Consider the following 14,576-nt stretch of genomic DNA (forward strand, 5'->3'; position numbering starts at 1 on the left):
TGTAATTGTGCAGTAGTTCGAACATTCTTTGGCATTGCCCTTCTTTGGGACTGGAATGAAAATTGACCTTTCCCAGTTCTGTGGCCACTGTTGAGTTTTCCAAATTTGCTGGCATATTGAGTGCAACACTTCCACAGCATCATCTTTTAGGATTTGAAATAGATCTTCGTAGAATCATGCGACTTCAAGTTTTTCAGCATTAGTAGTTGGGGCATAGACTTGGATTACTGTGATGTTGAATGGTTTGCATTGGAAACAAACTACTCCATTCCTTCTAAGGGATTCTTGCCCACAGTAGTAGATATAATGGTCATCTGAATTCAGTTCGCTGATTCCCGTCCATTTTAGTTCACTGATTCCTAAATTATCAATGTTCACTCTTGCCATCTCTTGTTTGACCACAGCCAATTTATCTTGATTCATGGATCTAATGTTCCTGGTTCCTATACAATATTGTTCTTTACAGCATCTGACTTTACTTTCACCAACAGATGCAACACAACTGGGCATCGTTTCTGCTTTGGCTCAGCCTCTTCATTCTTTCTGTAGCTATTTCTCCACTTTTCCCCAGTAGTATATTTTACAGCTACTGACCTGGGAGGTTCATCTTTCAGTACCTTATCTTTTTGCCTTTTCACACTGTTCATAAGGTTTCGAGGCAAGAATACTGAAGTGGTTTGCCATTCCCTTCTCCAGTGGACCACATTTTGTCTGGTACTAACAGAGACATACCTTTAAGCCACTCATTGTAGCTGGATGACATGCCCAGTGCCCTGATTGTCCCAATGCTGGTCCTTGTTGAGTGTTAAAACCTTCACTGGCTGAAGGGTGTCAGTCGATGTGTGGCTGGGAGTCAAAAAATGGCCCTACTGGGGTGGCTGGGAAGCAAGTCTGGGGAAGGCTGGAGCCAACATTGGATGATGCCCGGAGCAGGGGCACCCTGGCGTCACCACTGCCCTCCCTGGAGCCAATCCATCACCCAGGAGTGGACGGTACCCCGGCCTCTCTGCATTGGTCTCCCTGGGGTGGATCCACCATCACCACTGGTGGATCGGCTCCATGGGCAGACATCAACTCCTTGGTGGCAGAATGGCTCCATGGGCAGACAGCGACTCCTGGGTGGTGGATAGGCTCCAGGGTGGGCAGAGGTAAGGCCAGGGTGCCCTCCACTCCTGGGCATCCTCCAACATCAGCTCCAGCCTTTCCCAGACCCCCTTCCCAGCCACTCCAACAGGGTCTTTTCCTTGATCCCCTGGCCGCACACTGACTGACATCCCATGGCCAGTGAAGATTCACACATTCAACAAGGACCAGCATTGCAACAACCAGGGCACCGGGCATGTCATCCAGCTATGCTGAACAGCTGGATGGTTAGTAGGAGGCAGTTTTAATAAATAAGGTGGCTTACATACAAGGTTTGTCTTTGTCAGTCTCAAGACAAGTAGATTTTTCCATCCTCCTGCCACAATCTTAAAAATTTATAAAGAGGCCTTTACATTTTTATTTATTTATTTATTTATTTAATTTTTTAGCTGTGCTGGGTCTTTGTTGCTCTGCATGAGCTTTCTATAGTTGTGGCAATTGGGAGCTACTCTCTAGTTGTGATGGGTAGGCTTCTCATTATGGCAGCTTCTCTTATTGCAGAGCACAGGCTCTAACATGGTCTGGCTTCAGTAGTTGTGGTGTGATGGCTCAGTTGTGCCATGGCATGTAGAATCTTTCTGGACCAGAAATCAAACCAGTGTCCCCTGCATTGACAGGTGGATTTTTAACCACTGAACCACCAGAGAAGTCCTACAATAGGGTCTAGTCACACATCCAGTTCAGATGGTCTCAACAACACAATACTCTCTCTGCATCCTTGAAGTGGCTGCTGGTATGGAAATAGTAGGTGGAAAGTACATTCCAAGGACAGGGCAGAGGTTAAGGAGCCTCTGATCACCTGATTCCTGTTCATGGGTCAATTAGCAGTCACATCCTCTTGATGATCTCCCCCAACAATGACATGACCATCTATATAGGAAATCTGGAAGAAAAAACAAACAACTCATAGAATAAGAAACTACAGCAAGATTGCAGGATGCATGGTTAATATACAAAAGTCGATTGCTTGCCTCTATAACAGCAATGAACTCATGGACTTTGAGATTAAAGACATAATACCATTTATATTAACATCCCCAAAATGAAATGCTGCTGCTGCTGCTAAGTCGCTTCAGTCGTGTCTGACTCTGTGCGACCTCATAGACGGAAGCCCACCAGGCTCCCCCATCCCTGGGATTCTCCAGGCAAGAACACTGGAGTGGGTTGCCATTTCCTTCTCCACCAAAATGAAATACCAAGGTTTAAATCTAAGAAAATATGTGAATATCTGCATGAAAAAAACTATAAAACTCTGATGAACAAAATTAGTGAAGAACTAAATAAATGGAGAAATATTTCTTGTTCAGTTCATTGATAGAAAGACTGAGTACTGTCAAGTTGTCAGTTCTTCCCAGATTGATCTATAGATTCAATGCAATCTCAGTCAAAATCACTGCAAATTATTTTGTGCATATTGATAAGCTGATTATGAACTTTATATGGAAAGGCTTAAGATCCAGAATAGCTAACAGACTATTGAAGAAGAATAGTTTGAAGATTGATGTAACCTGACTTCAAAACTTACTGCAGGCATATCTCAGAGATATTACAGACCCTAGCAATAAACTGAATACTACAATAAAGTAAGTCACACGAACTTTTATTGTTTCCCGGTGTACATGAAATTATGTTTACATTATACTGTAGTCTATTAAGTGTGCAATAACACTGTGTCTAAAAAATGTAAATAATTTAAGTAAAAAATACTTCATTGCTAAAAAATGCTAACCATCACCTGAGCCTCCAATAATTCATAATCTTTTTGCAATGGTAATATTAAATATCACTAATCAGGGATCTCCATAACAAATATAATCATAATGAATATGTGAATTAACAATGAATTGAAATATTGTGAGAATTACCAAAATGTGACAGAGAGATCCAAAGTGAGCAAATGCTGTTGGAAAAATGCCACTGATAGACATGCTTAGGTCAGGGTTGCCACAAAACTTCAATTTGTAAAAAATAAAAATATGTGAAAAGTGCAATAAACTAAAGCACAATAAAACAAGATATGCATGTGTAAACTACAGTAACCAAGATAGCATCATCTTAGTGAAAGAAGGGATCAATGAAATATGATAGAAATCTCACATCAGTTCAGTTCAGTCGCTCAGTCGTGTCCGACTATTTGTGACCACATGGACAGCAGCACGCCAGGCTTCCCTGTCCATTACCAACTCCCAGAGCCTACTCAAACTCATGTCCATCGTGTCAGTGATGCCATTCAACCATCTCATCTTCTGTCATCCCCTTCTCCTCCCACCTCCAATCTTGTCCAGGATCAGGGTCTTTTCCATTGAGTCAGTTTTTCCCATCAGGTGGCCAAAGTACTGGAGTTTCAGCTTCAGCATCAGTCCTTCCAATGAATATTCACGACTGATCTCCTTTAAGATTGACTGGTTGGATCTCCTTTCAGTCCAAGGGACTCTCGAGAGTCTTCTCCAACACCACAGTTCAAAAGCATCAATTCTTTGGCGCTCAGCTTTCTTTATGGTCCAACTCTCACATCCATATATGACTACTGGAAAAACCATAGCTTTGACTAGACAGACTTTTGTTGGTAAAGGAATGTCTCTGCTTTTTAATATGCTGTCTAGGTTGGTCACAGCTTTTCTTCCAAGGAGCAAGCATCTTTTAATTTTGTGGCTTCAGTCACCATCTGCAGTGATCTTGGAGCCTCGAAAGTAAAGTCTGTCACTGTTTTCATTGTTTCCCCATCTATTTGCCATGAAGTGTTGGGACCAGATGCAATGAACTTAGTTTTCTGAATGTTGAGTTTTAAGCCAACTTTTTCACTCTCCTCTTTCACTTTCATCACGAGGCTCTTTAGTCCTTCTTTCCTTTCCACCATAAGGGTGGTGTCATCTGCATATTTGAGGTTATTGATATTTCTCCTGGAAATCTTGATTCCAACCTGTACTTCATCCAGCCCAGGTTTTCTCATGATGTACTCTGCATATAAGTTAAATAAGTAGGGTGACAATATACAGCCTTGATGTACTCCTTTTCCTATTTGGAACCAGTCTGTTGTTCCATGTCCAGTTCTAACAGTTGCTTCTTGACCTGCATACAGATTTCTCAGGAGGCAGGTCAGGTGGTCTGGTATTCCCATCTCTTGAAGAATTTTCCACAGTTTGTTGTGATCCACACAGTCAAAGGATTTGAGGTAGTCGATAAAACAAAAGTAGATGTTTTTCTGGAACTCTTGCTTTCTCAATGATCCAGTGATGTTGGCAATTTGATCTCTGGTTCCTCTGCCTTTTCTAAATCCAGCTTGAACATCTGGAAGTTCACGGTTCAAGTACTGCTGAAGTCTGGCTTGGAGAATTTTGAGCATTAGTTTGCTAGCATGTGAGATGAGTGCAATTGTGCAGCAGTTTGAACATTCTTTGGCATTGCCTTTCTTTGGGATTGGAATGACCTTTGGAATGACTGGAAAACTGACCATTTCCAGTCCTGTGGCCACTGCTGCATTTTCCAGATTTGCTGGCATATTGAGTGCAACATTTTCACAGCATCATCTTTGAGGATTTGAAATAGCTCAACTGGAATTCCACCACTTCCACTAGCTTTGTTCATAATGATGTTTCCTAAGGCCCACTTGACTTCGCATTCCAGGATGTCTGGCTCTAGGTGAGTGATCGCACCATCGTGGTTATCTGGGTCATGAAGATCTTTTTTGTATAGTTCTTCTGTGTATTCTTGCCACCTCTTCTTAATATCTTCTGCTTCTGTTAGGTCCATACCATTTCTGTCCTTTATTGTGCTTATTTTCACATGAAACTTTTCCTTGGTTATCTCTAATATTCTTGAAGAGATCACTAGTCTTTCCCATTCTATTGTTTTCCTGTATTTCTTTGCATTGATTGCTGAGGAAGGCTTTCTTATATCTCCTTGCTATCCTTTGGAACTCTGCATTCAAATTGGTATATCTTTCCTTTTCTCCTTTGCCGTTAGCTTCTCTTCTTTTCTCATCTATTTGCAAGGCCTCATCAGACAACCATTTTGCCCTTTTGCATTTCTTTATCTCGGGAATGGTCTTGATCACTGCCTCCTGTACAATGTCACGAACCTCTGTTCAGGTGCTCTGCTATCAGGTCTAATCCCTTGAATCTATTTGTTGCTACCACTGTATAATCGTAAGAGATTTGATTTAGGTCATACCTGAATGGTCTAGTGATTTTCCCTACTTTCTTCAACTTAAGTCTGAATTTGGCAATAAGGAGTTCATGATCTGAGCCACAGTCAGCTCCCAGTCTTGTTTTTTGCTGACTGTATAGCTTCTCCATGTTTGGCTGCAAAGAATATAATTCATCTGATTGCAGTATTGACCATCTGGTGATGTCCATGTATAGAGTCTTCTCTTGTGTTGTTGGAAGATGGTGTTTGCTATGACCAGTGTGTTCTCTTTGGAAAAGCTGTTAGCCTTTGACCTGCTTCGTTTGTACTCCAAGGCCAAATCTGCCTGTTACTCTAGGTAGCTCTTGACTTCCTACTTTTGCGTTCCAGTCCCCTATAATGATGAGGACATCTTTTTGGGGTGTTAGTTCTAGGTCTTGTAGGTCTTCATAGAACTGTTCAACTTCAGCTCCTTCAGCATTCCTGGTTGGGGCATAGACTTGGATTACTGTTATATTGAATGGTTTGCCTTGGAAACAAACAGAGGTCATTCTGTTGTTTTTGAGATTGCAACCAAGTACTGCCTTTTGGACTCTTTTTTTGACTATGATGGCTACTCCACTTCTTCTAAGGGATTCTTGCCCACAGTAGTAGATATAATGGTCATCTGTGTTAAATTCACCCATTCCAGTCCATTTTAGCTCACTAATTTCTAAAATGTTGATGTTCACTCTTGAAATCCCACATGAATACATCCAATTGATGTTTGACAAAGAGCAAGGGAAATACAATGGAGCAATGACAGTCTCTTCAACAAATGGTGCTGGAAGAACTGAATATCCACACATGCACAAATAAAATGAATCTAGATACAGATCTTACATCCTTCACAAAAATCAACTCAAGATCAACCTATACGTAAAGCGCAAAATGTAAAATTTTTAAAGATAACATAGGAGAAAATCTAGACAACCTTGGGTAAGGTAATGACTTTAGATACAACACCATAAACATGATCAATGACAGAAATAATTGTAAAGTTGGACTTCATCACAATTAAAAACGTCTGCTCTGGTGGTACAGTGGATAAGAATTCACCTGCCGATGCAGGAGACGCGGGTTCAATCCCTGGCCCAGGAAGATTCCCCATGCCACAAAGCAACTATAGCCCAGAGGCCACAACTACTGAGCCTGAGTATTGCAACTACTGAAGCATACCTAGAATCTGTGCTCTGCAACAAGAGAAGCCACCACAATGAGAAGCCCACACACTGCAATGAAGAGTAGCCCTTGCTTGCTGCAACTAGAGAAAGCCTGCATGCAGCAATGAAGACCTAGTGTAGCCAAAATAATACAAATTTTTAAAAAATGTCATGCTGTGAAAGGCACCATCAATCTAATGAGAAGACAAGCCATAGACTGGCTGAAAATCTCTGCAAAAAGCTATATCTGATAAAGGACTTGTCGGATATTATCCAAAATATACAAAGACCATTAAAGCTCAATAGGAAAATACTAATTTTTTAAAAAATGGGCCGAAGACCTTTATGGCAAATAAACATATGAAGATATATGGCAAATAAGTATATGGAAAGATCATCATATGCTCTACATCACATGTCATTAGGGAAATGTATATTAAAATAACAATGAGATTCCTTCACGTGCCTATTAGAATGGCCAAAATCCAGAACACTGACAATACCAAATGCTGTCAAGGATGTAGAGCAAGAGGAAGTTTCATACTTTGCTGAAGGGAATGCAAAATGGGACAGCCATTTTAGAAGACAGTTTAGTAGTTTCTTACAAAACTAAACATATTCTTACCATATAATCCAAGTGTGAAAGTATTAGTCATTCAGTCATGTCTGACTCTTTGTGACCCCATGGACTGTAGCCCGCCAGGCTCCTCTGTCCATGTTGTTTCCCAGACAAGAATACTGGAATAGGTTGCCATTTCCTTATTCATATGACCCAAGAGTCATGCTCAAAAGAGAATTTGAAAGCTATGTCCACACAAAAACTTGCACATGGCCATTTAAGGCAGCTGTATTCATAATTGCCAAAACTTGTAAGCAATCTAGATGCTCTTCAGTAGCTGAAAAGATAAAATTATGGTACATTCAGACCACAGAATATCATTCAACTTTAAAAATCAGTGAACTATTAAGTCACAAAAAGATGCAGAGGAAACATAAATGCATATTACAAAATGAAAGGAGCCAGTTTGAAATGGCTTCATACTGTGTGATACCAACTATATGACATTCTGGAAAAGGCAAAACTATGGAAACAGTAAAAATATCAGTGGTTGCCAGTTAGGGGATAGGGAAGGATGAACAGGCAGAGCACAGAGGATTTAAAGCTGTGAAACTACTCTGTAATCATAGATATGTCATTCATTATATATTTGTTCAAACCTATAGAATATACAAAACCAAGAGTTAACCCTAAAGTAAACTACAGAATTTGAGTAACTGGGATGTCACTGTAGGTTTATCAGTTGTAACAAACATACCACTGTGGTGAATGATGTTGATAATGAGGGAAGCTATGATATGTTGGTGTAGAAAATAAGTGAAAAATTGTTTTATCTTCCTCTCAATCTTGCTGTGAACCTAAAATTGCTCTTTAATACTTTTTTTTCTTTTCTCAAAATTAAAAAAACAGAGGTCTGGTGGACACAGTGGGAGGAGGAGGATAAGAAGAATTGAAAGAGTAGCACATACATGTATACATTTGTTGTCATTGTTGCTGTTCAGCCACTCAGTCGTGTCTGACTCTTTGTGACCCCCATGGACTATAGCACATCAGGTTTTCCTGTCCTTCACCATCTTCAGAAGCTAGCTCAAACTCATTGTCCATTGAGTCAGTGATGCCAGGTACACACTACAATGTGTAAAATAGATAGCTATAGATAGCTAGTAGGAAGCTGCTGTATAGCACAGGGAGCCCAGGCTGTCACTCTGTGATGGTCTAGAGGGATGGTATGGGGGGGGTGGAGGCTGAAGAGGGAAGGCATATTATATATAATTATGACTGATTCATATTGATGTACGATAGAGACCACCACAACTTTGTAAAGTAATTACCCTTCAAAAAAAAACCAAAATGGAGCAAAACAAGAAATTAGTCACCTCTCCCAGTCTTTGCAGACTGGATCTGTGATAGAGAAGTCCTTTACTAATTATCTGGCTTGCTCTCAGCCTATGAATCAGACAGAGGTGAAAACTTAAGATCCCTTTAGGTCTCCTGTGGACATGAATCTTGGTTGGGCCTTGTGTTGCTTTCTCAGCTGCTTTTAAATGTACTGATTTCCCAAGTCTAATTGCAATCACCCCTTAATGGATTACACTCTTGTAATGGCAAAGGGGCTTACATACTCAATGAAGCTATGAGCCATGCTGGGCAGGGCCACTCAAGACATACGGGTCATAGTGGAAAGTTCTGACAAAACATGGTCCATTGGAGGAGGCCATGGTTACCCAATCCAGTGCTCTTTTTTTTTTTTTAACATTTCCAATTTTTATTCATAAAATTATTAATCAAAACAGCAGAAGTGGATTTACAAAGCCACATCAATAATAATAGCAAAACAGGAAGGAAATAAAATACTCCAGAGGGAGACATCTTGAAAAGTTTTAAAGGCCTACATGCCAGGCAAAAAATCTACAGATAAACCGTGGTTGTGCAACAGAGTATATTCATTCCTGCATTTTCTCAATAAGTTCCTCCTTATATTTTCCTTTCTCTTTCCCAACCTGTCGAGATTTGGCTTGGCGTTCAAGAATTTTTTTTCCTATCTTTGTCCAGTTTTAGCCTGGTGATGACCACCTTGCTTGGGTGAATGCCCACGTGGACAGTTGTGCCATTAGCCTTCTCACGCTGCACCCGTTCAATGTAGATGACGTATTTCTTTCTATACACCTGGACTACCTTGCCAATTTGCTGACTTGTAGTGTCCTCGAATCACCTGGGCCTCGTCGTCCTTGTGGATGGGCATGGAGCAGACCTTGTACTTCTGTTGCAGCTCCTTGAAGAGTGGAGACGACATGATTTTCCTGCGCACGTGGGAGGGGGCATTGAAGTGAAGTTTGTGGTTTTTGCTGCGGTCCGAGGTCAGGAAGGGGTTGAACTTCATGGTGTTCGTCGACCGAGCGACCGCCAAGTTCAGGCGGTGCGCACGTAGGGACGGAAGTAGCCCAATCCAGTACTCTTGCCAAGAGAACCCCATGAACAGTATGAAAAGGAAAAAAGATATGACACCAGAAAATGGGCCCTACAGGTCAGAAGATGTCCAGTATGCTAGTGGAAAAGAGCAGAAGGCAGTTACGAAAGAATGAAGCAGCCGGGCCAGAGAGGAAACAACATGCAGTTGTGGATGTATCTGGTGGTGAAAGTAAAGTCTGATGCTGTAAAGAACAACATTGCATAGAAACCTGGATTGTTAGGTCCATGAATCAAGATAAACTGGACACAGTCAAGCAGGAGACGGCCAGAGTGAACATTGACATCTTTGGAATCAGTGAACTAAAATGGACCGGAATGAGTGAATTTAATTCAGATGACCATTATATCTACTACCATGGGAAAGAATCCTTCATAAGAAATGGTGTAGCTCTCTTAGTCAACAAAAGAGTCCAAAATGCAGTATTTGGATACAGTCTCAAAAATGAGAGATTGATCTCAGTTCGTTTCCAAGGCAAACCATTTAACATCACAGTAGTGAAAAGCTATGCCCTAATCACTGATGCTGAAGATGAAGTTGACCAATTCTACAACGACTTACAAGACCTCCTAGAACTAACACCAAAAAGATGTCTTTTTCATTATAGGGGACTGGAATACAAAAGTAGGAACTTAAGAGATACCTGGAATAACAGGGAAGTGTGGTCTTGGAGTACAAAATGATACAGGGCAAAGGCTAGCAGAGTTTTGTCAAGAGAACACACTGGTCATAGCAAACAGCCTTTTCCAACAACCCAAGAGACTACACATAGACATCACCAGATGGTCAATATGAATATCAGATTGATTATGTTCTTTGCAGCCAAAAATGGATAAGCTCTATACAGTAAGTAAAAACAAGGCCTGGAGTTGACTGTGGCTCATATCATGAACTCCTTATGGCAAAATTCAAGCTTAAATGGAAGAAAGTAGGGAAAACCACTAGGCCATTCAGGTCTGGCCTAAATCAAATCTCTTATGATTATACAGCAGAAGTGACAAATAGATTCAAGTGATTAGTTATGGTAGACAGAGTGCCTGAAGAACTATGGACAGAGGTTCCTAACATTGCATAGGAGTTGGTGACCAAAACCATCCCCAAGAAAAAGAAATGCAAGAAGGCAAAGTGGTTATCTGAGGGGGCTTTACAAATAGCTGAAGAGAGAAAGGCAAGGGAGAAAGGGAAAGATATACCCAACTAAATGCAAAATTCCAGAGAATAGCAAGGAGAGATAAGAAAGCCTTTTTAAATGAATAATGTAAGGACACAGAGGAAAACAATAGAATGGGGAAGACTAGGGATGTCTTCAAGAAAATTGGAGATATCAAGGAAACATTTCATGCAAGGATGGGCACAATAAAGGACAGAAACAGTAAGGACCTAAGAGAAGCAAATGAGATTAAGAAGAGGTGGCAAGAATACACATAACTATACAGGAAAGGTCTCAATGACCTGGATAACCATGATGGTGTGGTCACTCACCTAGAGCCAAACATCCTGAGCTGTGAAGTCAAGTGGACCTTAGGAAGCATTACAATAAACAAAGCTAGTGGAGGTGATGGAATTCCAGCTGAGCTATTTCAAATTCTAAAAGATGATGCTGTGAAAGTGCTGCACTCAATATGTCAGCAAATTTGGAAAACTCATGAGTGGCCACAGGACTGAAAAAAGTCAGTTTTCATCCCAATACCAAAGAAGGGCAATGCCAAAGAATGTTCAGACTACCATACAATTGCACTAATTTCACATGCTAGCAAGATTATGCTCAAAATTTTTCAAGTCAGGGTATAGCAGTATATGAGCCAAGAATGTCCAGATGTACAAGTTGGTTTTCAAAGAGGCAGAGGAACCAGAGATTAAATTGCCAACTTTGGCTGAGTCATGGAAAAGTAAAGGAGTTTCAGAAAAGCATTTACTTCTGCTTAATTGACTACGCTAAAGCCTTTGACTATGTGGATCACAACAAATTATGGAAAATTCTTAAGAGATGGGAATACCAGAGTACCTTACCTGCCTCCTGAGAAAACTCTATGTGGGTCAAGAAGCAACAGTCATAACTGGACGTGGAGCAATAGACTGGTTCCAAATTGGGAAAGGAGTACGTCAAGGCTGTATATTATCACCCTGCTTGTTTAACTTCTATGCAGAGTACATTATGTGAATTACCCAGCTGGATGAAGCACAAGCTGGAATCAAGATTGCTTGGAAAAATATCAGTAACCTCAGATATGCAGATGACATGACTCTTATGGCAGAAAGTGAAGAGGAACTAAAGAGCCTCTTAATGAAGGTGAAAGAGGAGAGTGGAAAAGTTGGCTTAAAACTCAACATTCAAAAAATGAAGATCATCACATCTGGTCCCATCACTTCATGAAAATAGAAGAGAAAAAAATGGAAATGGTGAAGGACTTTATTTTCTTGAGCTCCAAAATCACTGCAGATGGTGAATACACCCATGAAATTAAAAGGCACTTGTTCCTTGGATTCTTTACCAACTGAGCTATCAGGGAAGCCCAGTTTTTCCCTCAGTCAGTCTCTCCCATCAGGAAGTTTCCACAAGCCTCTTATCCTTATCCATCAGAGGGCAAAGAATGAAAACCACAATCACAGAAAACTAATCAAAACTGATCACATGGACCACAGCCTTGTCTAACTCAATGAAACTATGCACCATGCCATGTAGTGTTACCCAAGAAGGACAGGTCATGGTGGAGAGTTCTGACAAGACACTGTCCGCTGGAGAAGGAAATGGCAAACTACTTTAGTATTCTTGCCTTGAGAACCCCATCAACAGTATGAAAAGGCAAAAAGATAGTACACTGAAAGCTGAAATCCCCAGGTGGGTAGGTGCCCAATATGCTACTGGAGAAGAGTGGAGAAATAACTCCAGAAAGAATGAAGAGAAGGGGCCAAAGCAAAAACAACACCCAGTTGTGGATGTGACTGGTAATGGAAGTAAAGTCTGATGCTGTAAAGAACAATATTGCATAGGAACCTGGAATGTTAGGTCCATGAATCAAGGTAAATTGGAAGTGGTAAAACAGGAAATGGCAAGAATGAATATCAACCTTTCAGGAATCAGTGAACTTAAACGGACTGGATTGGGTGAATTTAACTCAGATGACCATTATATCTACTACTGTGGGCAAGAATCCCTTAGAAGAAATGGAGTAGCCATCACAGTCAACAAAAGAGTCTGAAATGCAGTACTTGGATGCAATCTCAAAAATGACAGAATGATCTCTGTTCGTCTCCAAGGCAACCCATTCAATACCACAGTAATCCAAGTCTATGCCCCAGCCAGGAATACTGAAGAAGCTGAGGTTGAACAGTTCTGTGAAGACCTACAAGACTTCCTAGAACTAATACCCAGAAAAGATGTCCTTTTCATTATAGGGGACTGGAACGCAAAAGTAGGAAGTCAGGAGCTACCTGGAGTCGGGCAAAGTGGAGTCGGACACAACTGAGAGACTGAACTGAACGAACTGTTCCTTTGAAGGAAAGTTACAAGAAAACTAGAGAGTGTATTAAAAAGTAGAGACATCACTTTACCAACAAAGGTCCGTATAAGTCAATGCTATGGTTCTTCCTGTAGTTGTGTATGAATATGAGAGCTGGTCATTAAAGAAGGCTGAGTGTGGAAGAATAGTTGCTTTTAAACTGTTGTGCTCAAGAAGACTCTTGAGAGTCCCTTGGACTGCAAGGAGACCAAACCAGTCACTCCTAATAGCAATCAACCCTCAATATTCATTGGAAACACTCTTGCTGAGCCCCAATACTTTGTCCACCTGATGCAAAGAGCTGACACATTGGAAAAGACCCTGATGCTGGGAAAGACAAAGGCAAAAGGAGAAGGGGGTGGCAGAGTATAAGATGGTTAGATAGCATCACTGCATCAATCAACAAGAATCTGAGCAAACTCCAGGAAATAGTGGAGGACAGAGGATCCTAATGTGCAAATGTCCTAATGTCCATGAGGTCACAAAGAGTTGAACACAACTTAGTGACTGAACAAGGACAACAACAACCACAGCCTCTCCTCAGAGTTTTAGATGGTCTATCTTATGTTTCTATACTTAATGTCTTGCCCCAAGTGTCTATGGGACTGTAGTCCACCCACATCTTCCACAAGCAGTGCCTGCCACTTCTCCTCACCTGTGTTCTGAGATAGACATGACAGAGCCCAGTATTTCTGGCAGCCCTCAGACAGGGTAGAACTTTACAATAAAAGTTCCTCTGTTCCCACTCTGTTGGAGCAAGGGAATTGGGAACTTAGCTTTGGCCACTCAAGGCAAAGATTTTGCTAAAATGAGACAAGGATGGGGCAAGGGTAAGTAAAAACCACAAAATTTCCCATGATTTCAAATGTGGTTTTCTCCTTGACTGAGTTTTCTTTTTTTTTCTGTAGATCTTTTATGGTTTTTCAGAGCTTTCATATGGTTATTTTAGTTAGTTTCTAGTTGTTTTTTATGTTTACATGGGGGGGGTGGGATATGGGCTTGGAGTTCCCTGTTAAGTCATTTCGCTGATGGCCCTCTACTTTGACTCTTTTGTATTAACATTGTTCTGAAAGGTTGTCGCTATGAGCCGTGAAAGATGCCAGGATTCTTGGCCGCCGGAGGAGAGGAATCCAATCTAGGGCCAGTGACGAGGCTTGACTGCTCAGAGCTTTTGTGTAATAAAGTTTTATTAAAGTATAAAAGAGAGAAAGCTTCTGACATAGACATTAGAAGGGGGCAGAAAGAGTGCCTCTTTGCTAGTTTTTAGCAAGAAGTTATATACCTATCGGCAAGGTGCTAATTAGAGAAAGGAAACGTCTCAAAATTCAGAGAGTGGCACCAGGCCTCTCACCCACAACATGCATTTTGAGATAGCATTGGCACAAGGTGAGTCATCCTTGGCTATGAAACCATAGCTTAAGAGAACATTTCCATGAGTGAAACATACTGGTTTGTTGAGCCATTTTCAGTTCTGAGTCTTAGGCAGAATGGACTTGAAGAAAGACAGAGTCTATGGTAAATACAGAGTTCATTAACATAGCTTAAGAAAAACATTTCCATAAGAAAAACGCATTGGTTAG

The 14,576-nt window shown here is 41.0% G+C and overlaps 1 protein-coding gene and 1 pseudogene across 2 annotated transcripts in view; both read right to left on the reverse strand.

Annotated features, from left to right (window-relative positions):
• Positions 1 to 1,499: 1,499 nt before the first annotated feature.
• The window catches only part of LOC145509298 (uncharacterized), a 29,487-nt gene continuing 16,410 nt past the window's right edge, over positions 1,500 to 14,576 (reverse strand). Inside the window, exon 2 of the mRNA XM_081497899.1 lies at positions 1,500 to 2,026. Within this exon, the coding sequence (XP_081354025.1) occupies positions 2,014 to 2,026 (13 nt within the window). The 3' untranslated portion in view covers positions 1,500 to 2,013. The remainder of the gene's footprint in view (positions 2,027 to 14,576) is intronic.
• LOC145509297 (ribosomal protein uL24-like pseudogene) lies at positions 5,246 to 9,445 on the reverse strand (annotated as a pseudogene). The gene has a single exon (XR_014055991.1). The product of XR_014055991.1 is annotated as a ribosomal protein uL24-like pseudogene (transcript).

The sequence above is a fragment of the Giraffa tippelskirchi genome, chromosome 6 (genome assembly GCF_054371585.1).
Source record: "Giraffa tippelskirchi isolate mGirTip1 chromosome 6, T2T-mGirTip1v1.2.pri, whole genome shotgun sequence".
NCBI classification, from domain to species: Eukaryota; Metazoa; Chordata; class Mammalia; order Artiodactyla; family Giraffidae; genus Giraffa; species Giraffa tippelskirchi.